Below are 11770 nucleotides of genomic sequence, written 5' to 3'. Positions count from 1 at the left end.
TTATTTACTTTAATAAGTAAAAGTAGCTTATTTTAAAAGGTATAACGGTAAAAGGCTTATTTTTTAAGGTAAAGCCCTTAGTATAGTAGCTAAGGGTCTTTTTTAATTCTAAGCTTTTATTTAAATAATATATTAAAAAGAAGGTAGCTTTTATATAAGCTACCTTTAAAGGGCTATCTTACTTAACTTTTATATAAAGAGATCTATTATTTAGAGCCTTTAAGTAGCTCTACTAAGCTTATATAACCTTTATAGTAAACTATAGGGCTTAACTTTAGTATAGGAGGCCTAAGACCCCTAAGAGCCTTATAAAGCCTTTTTAAAGGCTTTAAAACTAAGCTCTTTTAAAGATCTTAAAGGCCTTTAAAGGATCCTTTATTAAGGCTTTAAAAGCTAAAGTAGCCCTACCGCTACTAAAGGTATAATTTAAAAGGGTATACTTCTCTTACGCTTTCTAAACCTTATACTTCTTACTTAGTTACCCTATAAGATAGGCTTATAACCTAGCTATATAAGATAACCTTATTAACTTAGGCTTTAACTTAAGGGCCTTAAGCTATATTAAGCTTTATATATAGCTCTTTTACTCTCTTTAAGGCCTTTAAGCCCTTAGCTAAGAAGTAGTACTAATACCTCTTAGCTAGCCTAGCTAGCTTAAAAGACTTTAGGCTATAGCCCTTAGCCTTTTATACTAACGGCTTTAATAAGTACCTTAAGGGGTCCCTTATAGAGACTAACGCTTACTTTTCTATAAACTAAGCCTAGAAAATAAGCTTATTAAAGTATACTATAAGAACCTAGGGCCCTTAATTAAAGTAACTAATATAGAGCTATTTATAATACTAAGGGTCCTAAAAGACTTAGCTAGGAGGCCTTAGCCCTTAAAGCTTAGCCCCCTTAACCCCCTTATAGAGGCCTATATCTTTATAAATAGCTAAGCCGCTATAAGGAAGGTATTAGGTTTCTTAGACCTAGCTATATATATTAAAAGGCTTCTTTCTAGCCTAAAATCCTTTTATAATATATAGCTATACTAGTGCCCTAGCTACCTAAGGATCTTTAATAACGAGCTAGCTAACTAGCTAGCTAAAAGGGGTTTAAGGGCTCTTACTTAAGGGACCTCTTTAGTCTTTATTAGCTATATATAAAGAAAGGTCTAGTAAGCTACTAAGGACTATTAAAAGGGCCTTTAGGCCGCTAAGGTAGCTAAAGGCCCTAAGGCTAAGGGCCTAGGTAAGTAGAATATATCTATTTAAAAGACCCCCCGTTTAGCCTTTAGCTTAAATAAGGACCTTATAGGGAGGCCTAGGCCGACCCTTTTAGCCTTTTACTAGCTCCTTTTTAAGGCTAGCTTCTTATTTTCCTTCTTAAAAAGGACTAATAAGGTAGACCGAGATAACTACCGTTATAGCTAAGGAAGGTATATAGCTAGGCACCTTATCCTAAGGTGCCCGAACTATAGGAGGGAAAGAGAGGTCCTTTATTAGACCTCTATAAGGTAAAAAGAGGCCCTTAGCTTACCTTTTCTCTATAGCTTTAAGGAAGGAAAGGAAGCCCTTTTAACCTTCTTAGCTAAAATAGATATAAGAACGGCTAAGTAGCTTAAAAACGAGTAACCTAGGGGCCCTAGGGCCCTTAGAGGGGAAAATTACTACGTAGGAGGAACTAAACTAACCTTTCCTTTATCTTTACCTTTATAGCTACCCTTTCCTTAATTATTTATAAGCCCCTAGGCTCTATAGCTAGCTAGGACTACTAATAGGAGCCTAGGCCCTTATTAGCCTCGCTATACCCTTAAAGGCTATATATAAGTAATAATATAAAAAAAAATTACTTCCTTACTATAATTACTGCCCCTATAAGAATTAAATATCTTTGCCTAGCCTATCCGACCCCTTACTTCTAAATTTACCTTCGTGCATTTTTTATATACTTCTCGCATCTCTCTTCGCGAGAATACTATCGATTTAAGCACCCTAAAGAGCTATACCGCGCGTCGTATAGAGACCAGATTAGGCAGCGGTCTATAGGTCTCGCGGCGGCGCCCTTAAGCGAGGGCATCGCGAGACTTAAGAACTAGCTTTACTGCCCTTAAAGCGGTCGAGAGATTAAATATCGTATATTGCGATATTAAAACGCGCCTTAAGTATTAAGAGTTCTATTATTTTAATATAAATTTGCACTAAAGCTAAAGTAGCTACGATAATAGGTATAGTCTCGGGCGTCCGGACCCTTTAGGCACGTCCGGCTATTTTCTGCCCAACTCAAGGGCACACCCCTCGCAGGGCCTAGCCAACGGGTAATAGCATCCGTGTGGCGGCATAAGATGGAGACGGGGAAGACCTGCATGCCATCGGCCGAGGGTGAATGCTTCGGAGTTAAAACAGACGGACAACTCTCGATGCGATCGAGGCATCGCCAAGCCCTCCTCGTCAGCCACCCTAGCCGACACGGGATGGGGAGAGCCAATCCGTCCGCCTGCTTGCGAGCTTGCCGTGTGTCGCCCGTCTCTCCATGCAAAAGACCTCTTTGGACTATGGCCGGCCGCCAGCCGTGACAAGGAGCAGACGAGCCACATCTGATCAATCATCAGCGTAGCACGAGCCTCCGCCCTCGGTCTGGAGCGAGACCCAGCACGCCGCCGGCCATTGGCTCATCTCACTGTCGTCTCTCGCTCTCAGTGGTCCGCGGACGGGGAGCCGCTCGTCAACCGTTTGCCAAGCTGGCTTGTGCCTCGTTCAGGGGGTGTGTGTATGTATCCGTACTACCGGCGGCAAGGACCCGTGCAACACAAGGCCATTGCCAAGCTTGCCATCTGGTGTGACTCAATGTCTCGACATCCGTCAGCGCCCATTCACATGTGTAATCTTCGTCGCCGACAGCCGGAGTGGCACGACGACGGCAGCATTCCTCACCAGGCTATTTCCCCCCAAGGATTCACACGGTTGTGTCAGGCCATGGGAAAGACCTCCTTGAAAAGACGGAGGCCGCGCAAGTGGCCCCTGGCAAAACAGTAATACCGCCGTCTGCTTATCAGACACGGGAGTCAAAAAGACAACGAAAAGGGGGTCAGATGGGGGCCAAAAGAAAAGAAAGGAGGAATTATCACAGAAAAAGGTCAGCTTCATCCTCGCTCAATCTCGTTGCTCCCATACCTTTGCTCCGTCTCGGAAAGCGTCCATTCGTCGTGATGAACTCGGATCAGAGAAGCCACTTCTTCGCGAACCGACAAGCCGCCCGGCCCCTTCATGTCATTATCGTCGGGGCCGGTATGGCCGGCCTGACCGCTGGGCTCGGTCTCCAGCTCACAGGCCACCGAGTTACAATCCTGGAGCAGGTCCCGAGATTCCAAGAAACCGGGGCAGGCATACAGATAGCCCCCAACGCGGCCAGGGTCCTCGACAGGTTCGGCGTGCTCGCCGACGTCTTGAAAGATGCGGACATGCTGGAGCGGATATCTCAAAGGCAGGCATTCTTCGTTTGTGTCCTGTCCCCATTCTCCGGGGACGGGCGAGCGTGTTATCGCGTTGCTAAGCGGGCCATGGCCATAGGCGGTACGCAGACGACCAAGAGCTGGGCTCAGCACCAGTCATGCCAAGTGCCGGACGCCGGTACGGAGCACCCGTCTTTGTCATTCACCGGGGGGATCTGCAGAGGATTCTCGTGTTGGCGGCCAAGCGCGCTGGCTGCCAGATCAAGACGGGCCAGAAAGTGATGCGCGTCGACACCACCGGTGCGCCGCGGGTGCAGACCGCAGACGACACCTGGCACCACGGAGACCTGGTCCTGGGGGCCGACGGGATCCGGTCGGCCGTCCGAGGCCACGTAGCAGCCGCACAGGGCCACAGTGAGCGGCTCACGCCGACCGGGGAGGCCGCGTACAGGATGCTCATCCCCAGGGACAAGCTGGCGACGCACGAGAAGCTCCTCAAGCTCCTCAACCAGAACGTCGCCGTGCGATGGATAGGACCCGGTGGCCACGCCATGGGCTACCCCATCAGACACCACTCGGCGTACAACCTGGTGATACTCCACCCGGCCGGTCCTGTCCCACCAGCAAGCGACGGCCGGCAGGGTGTCTGGACCGTCCAGAGAGACAAGGCCGAGGTCGTCGACTTTTGCCGAGGCTGGTCCCCCCTGATGCAGGAGCTGCTGTCGTGCGTGCCCGACGGCGAGCTGACCGAGTGGATGCTGTACACCCACGCACCCCTGAAGCACTGGGCCAAGGACCGGGCGGCCCTCATCGGCGACGCCTGCCACCCCATGCTGCCGTACACGGCCCAGGGCGCCGCCAACGCCATCGAGGACGCCGGGGCGCTCGTCACGGCCCTGACCTGCACCGGCAGCGTCGGCCTCGCCCTGGCCGTCTACCAGGAGGCCAGGCAGGCAAGGTGCGACAAGATGCAGGCCGGCACCGCCGCCGTGGGCACGAGCCTCCACCTGCCGGACGGGGAGGAGCAGAGGCGGCGTGACGACGCCATCCGGCGCGCCACGGCTGGCTTCGAGCAGGGCCTCCAACGCAACCCGGACCTGTGGGCAGACCGGCCCTGGCAGGACTTTATGTGGGGGGTTGACGTGATGAAGGACATGGCCGGCGGTTGGGACGACCTGATGGCCAGGGCCAGGGCTCGGCACGTTGGCCCTTCCTACTGCTGCTGCTGTTGCTTCGTCGAGCAACGCGAGGATGAGAGCGCCTGCCAGCCTCGCGGGCCGCTTTGCAGGCAAAGGAGAAGGGCCACCAAGGCCGTTGTGGCGAAGCGGGCGCTCTCGTGAAGACTGGCGGTTGGACGTGGCGGTTGGTATCTTGCCGCATCTCGTGTCCACCTAAAACTCCAACTTGGTGCTTTCCCAACTCTCCGACTCTTCGCCGACCACAAACACAACCTGCGCTTCGGCAATTATCTTGACAGCCCATGCTCTGTTGAGCCGCGGCATGCGATGTAGCTACTTACATGATGCGTGAATGCTAAAGTAGGAAACGGGTATATGCGGCCTCTCCCTAGATGTACCCCTGAGAGCATCCTCTGGTATTCAGCCAATTCAACAGATAAAAAAGAAAACACATCTCGAGACCCTCCCTGCCTCTCCCTTCTAGCCCTGTCTCCGCCTCCAGGAAGAGAGGGCAAGCAAAATAGGCCCGAGACTCGGCCGGGCATCGCCAGACACCCCGACCGTCTCTCACTCGACCTCGGCACCTCGGCATCGCATCTCGAGCACCCACTTGCCGTCAAAGTCAATGCCTCTCCGCACCTTGGTCCCGGCCTTTCTCCACACCGCGCTGCCCAGCCCCATGTCCGCAATGAACAACCGCCACTCGTCCTCTTGTGCCGCGTTGCTGTTGTTGTTGCGGAGCTCGAGGTCGCTGTCCGTCGGCGGCGTCACGGCCTCGAGCAGCCCGCGCTTGGGCGCCCCGATCGCCACGACGTAGCGGGGCTTGACGTACAGTTGGCCTCCGTCAATAATGGCAATCTTGCCCGTCGTCGGGTCGATTCCCGTCGGCACGTCGACCGAGAGCACAAACGCCTCGTTGCGGTTTGCCCATTCCATCAACTCGTATACGGTGGCCTGATCCCCTATCCTCAGCTCCTCAAACGAGATGGTCAGTCCCAGCAGCGCATCGATGATGAGCGAGACCGAGACGGGAGATCCAGAAGCCGAGCTCTTGCGCAGATGCTCAAAAAAGTCGTTCTTGCCGAGGACCTTGCCGCCGAAGCTTCGATACAGCTGCATCTGGCGCCTGAGATCCTCGAGCAAGTCTCGTTCGCGTTCGACGCCGACCAGGCAAACAATGACATCCATGTTCTTGTTGCGCAGGTGCCGGCCCGCTGCCAGCGCACGGATGCCCGACTTGCTGTTGCCGGCCAGTATCACAATGGACGAGCTGTTCAACGAGGCGTCGGCCGATGAGCCGGCCACCGCAAGCCCAAAGCGAACCTTCATGGCCGGGTCGTCCAAGGCAGTCACTGCCACCTCCGCGATGCCGCGACCCGCATTCTCCGCCATCAGGCTCTCGCTGAAGCCAAGCTCGTTTGCCGCTATGTTCTCCAGGTTGAGCATCTGGAGCGTAGAAATGGTCTCCAGGCGACGGTTTGAGGGCACCAGGTAGAGCCCTGGCTGCTGAACTTGTTGCTGCCCAGAGTCAGTCACGTGGCGGTCCGACAACCGGGGAGGGAGCACCTCTTCCGACAGCGAGAAACGTACGGTGGAGTTAACCCGGCTGAGGGGATGGCCGCCCATGACGTTGCTGGCCTTGCGAGACTGTGAACGACGAGATGGCACGGGTTTGCTGTCGGCTCGCCGCGCGCCCTGCCCATTTCTGTTCTCTCTCCCGCTTAGCCTGCCCTCCTCGTTGACACCGACATCGGCCTCGCTGTTCCAGAAGTCGTTGTGCTGGGCCGCGTTCGATGGCATGTCGAGCACGTTCTCCGAACTGTGCAAGTTTTTGCCCCCCGCAGTCCCCGGCTTGGCGCGGCGATTGTGGGAGACCAGGCGGCTCGCGTCGTCGACCTGGTCCTCTTTTCGCATCTGGTCGAAGATGGTTCGCTTGTCGAACTTGGCCAGGTTGTTTTCAAAGTCAAAGTCGCCCATTTCCTCCGTGACATCTTCCGAGGCCCAGCCGTTATCCTGAAGGCCTCTGCGGGCCTTGCCCTGGCGCTTGAGGCAGTTGAAGGGCTGAAACGAAGCGGTGCTCTCCAGGATGGGCGTCTGTCTCCATCCCTTTCCGTGGGCGCTCAGCACATTGGCCACTGGCGTGCCGTCGATTTCGTGGGCAGCTTGTTCGCCCCCATGGCTTCTTGGTTGCTTCGTATGCCGAGATCGAGTTTTCTTCTTCTGCAGCGGAGATTCGTACACGCCTGACTGCCTGCCATTGCTCTGTTCCCTAGATGGGCTGTCGACCTTGAGACCTTTAATCGAGTCCAGCAGGTCCTGCTCAGGCCGTCTGGCAGCTTGGCTGCCCTCCCGCTGGGGGGAAGGCACTGGCTCGGGCTCTGGGATAGGCCAGCCACCCTTATCAGACCGGTATTGCTGGGCCGAAGCGGTTGGCGTGCTCGAGATTGGACGGCGGCCCATGCTCAGAATGGCGGGATCGATGAATGTAGCCTGCGAGGAAGGCTGAGTGAACGCGGGAGCGGGGATTGGTTCGGGTGCCGGAGCTGTGTAGGACGTGGGAGACACTCGGCCGCGCGCCATCTCCGACAGGTCTGCAATGTTGGACGCCACAATCTTTACCTGGCCTGTCCGCTCTTGGGTGGCAGAATTGTAAACTGCAGGTAAAGAAGCAGCATCAGCAAGAGTGAGACGAGAGACAATACGCAATGCATGGCGCGACTACCATTTGTTAGAGTGAGGCTGTTGCCCGCCTCGACATCCCTCACGATGCCAGTCAGACGATAGCCTGGCGGGTCCTTGAGGATGACCCTCATGCGCAGCCCGATGAACTGGCTCGCCATCTCGGTACAGTTTGAATGGCCTAGGCGTTTGCCGAGCCCAACGGCAGCCGGTCCCGATGTAGGAACGAGGGATAGGGTCGCCGGGTTTCTCGGAATGTGAAGAAAACGAGACCAAGCCGCCACAGCGTGCACCGTGACCAACAAGGAGGAGAAGTATCCGGCCGAGGCGCAACCGCCTCGGAGGAAAACTGGACAGTCACCTCAAAGACCGGCCAGAGGATTCCCCTCCTCTCGGACACAGAACACACGCCCGAGCGCGTCACTGACGAGTCGTGACCGGTAAAGTGGCGTTCGGTCGGCAGCTTTCAGGCCGAAGCCAGCACGCTGCGGAGTGGTCCGCAGGAGCTGCCTCGTAAAGTCGAGATAGCTTGGAGAAGGGGGAGCCTCGCGAGGAACGCGCTTTTTCGCAGGAGAGAAGGCGCGAGAGAGTGTGTCGCCGCTCGGAGGATGCGACAAGGCTTTCCAAGGATGGCGTGGACCACGAGTGGCTCCAGGGCAGGGAGAGTCGTAGTGCTGGAAGCCGGCCCGGGGTTGGTTGATCGAGGGCCAAGACGTCAATACGCCGCCGCCGCCGCCGCTGCCGCAGTCGACCTTTTCGTTATCGATAAGGGGTACTTACCGGGGTGGATCAACCTGTTCCGTACGGAGTGCCGTACTCGTACTCCGTCCTTGCCAAGACGCCTTCCTGATGAGCTCATCCATAATACATCACACTTTGGGCTTGTAAACTTTGCGTCTGTAAGACGAGACAAACAAGGCTGGTGATGCGGAAGCTTGCTCCTCAATCAGACTGGCGGGCGAGACCCGCGTTTTTTTTAGCACCCGCGAATCCGCCTCTGGACGTACATACACGCGCAGTAGCTTGTTAGTATTTGGTTTCACTCGGCGAGCCACGCCAACTACTGCGCTCTCCCTTGTTGCCACAATGTCTACATGTCCATAAGCCGCTCGCTGTCCTGACACCTATCAATACCCACACGACGCCATTGCATCCTCGTCGTCGTCCAGGTCGATGATCTTGGCAGCGCCTTTGCCGGGCCGCGCCAAGGCCTCGGGCCGCGTCCCGTTCCTGTTTGCGATAAAATCCGAAATGTTGCCCGGCCTCGCCGACAGCTGCTCGACAGAGTACAGCTTGTCGTAGAAATCCACCACTCGCGCGTGAGCCATCACCTTGGACTTGTCAAAGCCCAGCACCCGCAGCCCCTGCTGGCACGTGGCTCGGCTCAGGGCGACGTATGCTTGCCCCTTTTCAAACACCCGCCCAAGGTTGACCGTCACCCTCTCGAGCGTCTGGCCTTGGGCTTTGTGGATCGACAGCGCCCACGCGAGAATCAGTGGCAGCTGGGTCCGCTTCGCCTGCACTTCTCCGTTGGGGAGCTCCACCTTCCACTCCTCCGGCTGGCACAGAATCACGCGCGGCACGCCGCCAGTCGACACGAACTGCACCACGGGGAACTTCCGTCCGTTGGACGAGGACACGTCGGCGTCGCGGCTGAAGCCCTTGAGCTTCCTCTTGGCTCTGGCCATGTTATCGTCCATATCGCTGTCGTAGGAATTTACGCTCGTCATTTCAAACGTCTTCTCGTCCGAAAAGGCAATGACCTTGCCCAGCGACCCGTTGACAAGCGTATCGTCCAAGTTCTTGATGAGCATTACTTGCGCGTTGACTTTCAAGTCCAGGCTCTTGGGCGACATCATGTTCCCCAAAAGCTTGTCTCTGATGGCCGGGTCTCCTACGTCCATGGCCTCGTACCGGTGAACTTGCCCGGGCAGTTCCCGCAGCCGCCTCTCGTTGGAACCGTCGACCTGAGCTCGCGTGGGGTACAGCTCGGCCGAGTCGACCCCATCGTCGAACTTGAGCGGCCTTGACAGGGCCTTGAAAGCCTCCACCGTGCTGTGGCTGATTCTGCCCAGGCGCATCTCGTTGAGCATCGCAGCAAACTCGGGGTCGCGTTGTCGGAAAATCTGGGTGAGGCCAATGGTGTGGTCGATGGACGTGCTCCACGTGGCGGCATCAAAAGCGAATTTGATGCCCTCGCTCTTTCTGTCGTGGTCGGGGACCGGTGGCAGCTGGAAAAAATCACCCGTAATGATAAGCTGGATGCCGCCCCACGGCCGGCCGTTGTTGCGGATGACCCGCCCAACGTGCGAGAGCTTGTCGAAGAGCTCTCCGTCCACCATGGAAATCTCATCGATGATGAGATACTTTGTCTTGAGCCATCTGTTCTTGGCTTTGGGGTTCCGCCTGACCTTCTTGACCAGGACGGGGGCTTCCTCCTTGCCGAGCCCGATGCCTGATGGAATGTGAGTAATGCTGGCGGCAATGAGGACGTTGGCTTCAGAACAGCAGACCGCTCTCGTGCCCGAGATGACGTACCTGAGAAGCTGTGAAGAGTGATGCCCCCGATGTTGCACGCGGCCAGCCCGGTCGATGCTGTCACGGCGACCCGCTCAGGATCTCGCGCATACTTTTGTTTCAGCTCGCTAATGATGGCCCTCATGAGCACCGACTTTCCCGCACCGGCGGGGCCCGTGAAGAAAACACTCGCTTTTTTGTTCACCACCAAGTCCAGAACCTGTCGCTGTTCGCTACTCAGGGAGATGGCAACGGGCTTGGCCGCGAGCGCTGCTTCGGCCTCCCGAGCATCATCTGTTGAAGTGTCTCCTCCGGGAAGACGCTGATTCCGCTGACTTTTGAGCTGCTTCTTCTGCTCCTTGATGGCACTGGCAGACGTATCCCACAGACTGCGTGATTTTGAGGCCGGGGTCTTGGCTCCGGCGGCAAAGGGCATCTCTTGGGGCACATGTTCATCTTGCCGGAAGCTAGCCGGCAGAACTCGCTTCTTGGCCTTTTTGGGGGCAGGGATCTCGAATACCTCGTTCTCGCCGGATGATTCGCGCTTGAGGAATGATGGGTTTGCCAAGCTCGCTCCGTCGGAAAGCGGCCGCTGTGATTTTGGAGGGAGCAAATGAGATGCAGGAGAGGACGACCACGGAATCGGCGCCTCTGAATGGGAGGGGGGAGGGGGCGGCGGCATGCTTTCTTGGGTCAGGGGCTTTGAGGGTGGAAGAACTGGTAGGGCCGTGGGAGCCTCATAGTCGAGGTCAAGGTTTTCGTCATCGCTGAAGTCGTCCTCGGCAAACCACACGGGCACCGCGGCCTTGGCCTCGGCATCGGGAGCCGTCAGGTCGATCAAGGAAGACGTATTCTGTTTGAACGAGTCCGAGTTGCCGCACAGCGACTGGAGCTGTCCCCCATATCCAGCCCTGCTGGCCGGCATCATGTTTACAGGCCGACGGTGGATTGGCTTGGAAGGAGGTTGTGCGACCCTCGCCAACGCGGGACCTGCGCCCGAGCCCGTGTGCCCTAGCTTTTTGAACTGGTCTCGAATGTTTCCGTTTGGCGCACCGGGGCTGCTTGGCGGAAATGGTTGCTGGGCCAGGCCACTACGCGAGGCGGGCGCCTTGCCGCCGCTTGTGCCTTGGTCTCTGCCCCTCGACAGCATGGTTCCGGTCACTCTTTGTGATGGCTGCAACGGGGTCGGGACATGGGCGAGCTGGCTGGCTCTCCGCAGGGCACTGCACGACGTCGGCGAGGATCGGACAGACAGGCAGGGCAAACCAGCCGGCATAAACGGCCTGGCGAGGGGGGCTTGGAGTCGATAGATTCTGGCAAGGGGGGAGGGCTTGGGGACAGGGCGACGAGCACTGCCAGTGAATGCGGCCTCGGCGGGGGGCGACGAGGGGTCTCAATGCGCGCTCGATGTGATCCGGTCCAGTAGCATATCGTCGTCCTTGTTGTCGCTGTCGCCGCCGGCGTCGGGGCACTCTGGTGTTTGGAAGGCGTGGTCAACGCATCAGCGTTTATTCACGATTGACGTGGGGAGCGGAACCAACCAGCCAGTCGCGTCCTGGCAACTGCACGCACGCGCTTAGGCAGGCAGATCTTAATGGCTGCTTAGTCACCAGCGCATGGCCCCGTGCATAAGAGTAGAACTAATCGCACTTATACGTATCTCTAATCGCACTTACCAGCGCCAGCCTGCCCCGCCTACTTGTACCGCGCGAGGCTGGCAAGTATCCGTACCGCCTGAATGCCCGCACCCGCGCTTGCGCCCGCCCGCACACATCACAACGCACTTTTAGCTATATAAGTCAGCCCACCTAAAGTCCGGCACACCCTAACACCGGCACTCTCTATAATACTATCGCGTCGTTAAATATATTATATTGTAACCGCGTTTTCTCGTATATCTCTTACCTTATAATTATAAAATAAATACTATTTATATTAATAATACCTTAGCTTTTTAAGTATA

At 55.9% G+C, this 11770-nt stretch overlaps 3 protein-coding genes across 3 annotated transcripts; 1 reads left to right on the top strand and 2 right to left on the bottom strand.

The window, feature by feature from the left end:
* Positions 1-3190: 3190 nt before the first annotated feature.
* On the top strand, positions 3191-4773 carry HRG_09568 (FAD binding domain-containing protein; the record flags this gene model as incomplete). The annotated part of the gene is made up of 2 exons (XM_044868039.1): positions 3191-3465; positions 3552-4773. 2 exons carry the CDS (start codon positions 3191-3193, stop codon positions 4771-4773), a joined length of 1497 nt encoding a protein of 498 aa, XP_044716620.1.
* A 405-nt stretch (positions 4774-5178) lies between these two features.
* Positions 5179-7451, bottom strand: HRG_09567 (FDF domain-containing protein; the record flags this gene model as incomplete). The annotated part of the gene is made up of 4 exons (XM_044868038.1): positions 5179-6129; positions 6202-6258; positions 6304-7265; positions 7334-7451. 4 exons carry the CDS (start codon positions 7449-7451, stop codon positions 5179-5181), a joined length of 2088 nt encoding a protein of 695 aa, XP_044716619.1.
* A 966-nt stretch (positions 7452-8417) lies between these two features.
* Positions 8418-10957, bottom strand: HRG_09566 (PIF1-like helicase domain-containing protein; the record flags this gene model as incomplete). The annotated part of the gene is made up of 3 exons (XM_044868037.1): positions 8418-9745; positions 9829-10196; positions 10293-10957. The coding sequence occupies 3 exons, from the start codon at positions 10955-10957 to the stop codon at positions 8418-8420; spliced, it is 2361 nt and encodes a 786-aa protein (XP_044716618.1).
* Positions 10958-11770: the final 813 nt, after the last annotated feature.

Source organism: Hirsutella rhossiliensis (assembly GCF_020360975.1).
Source record: "Hirsutella rhossiliensis strain HR02 chromosome Unknown scaffold00013, whole genome shotgun sequence".
Lineage (NCBI taxonomy): Eukaryota > Fungi > Ascomycota > Sordariomycetes > Hypocreales > Ophiocordycipitaceae > Hirsutella > Hirsutella rhossiliensis.
The sequence above is the reverse complement of the archived record's forward strand: the minus strand, read 5'-3'. Positions and strand labels throughout refer to the sequence as shown.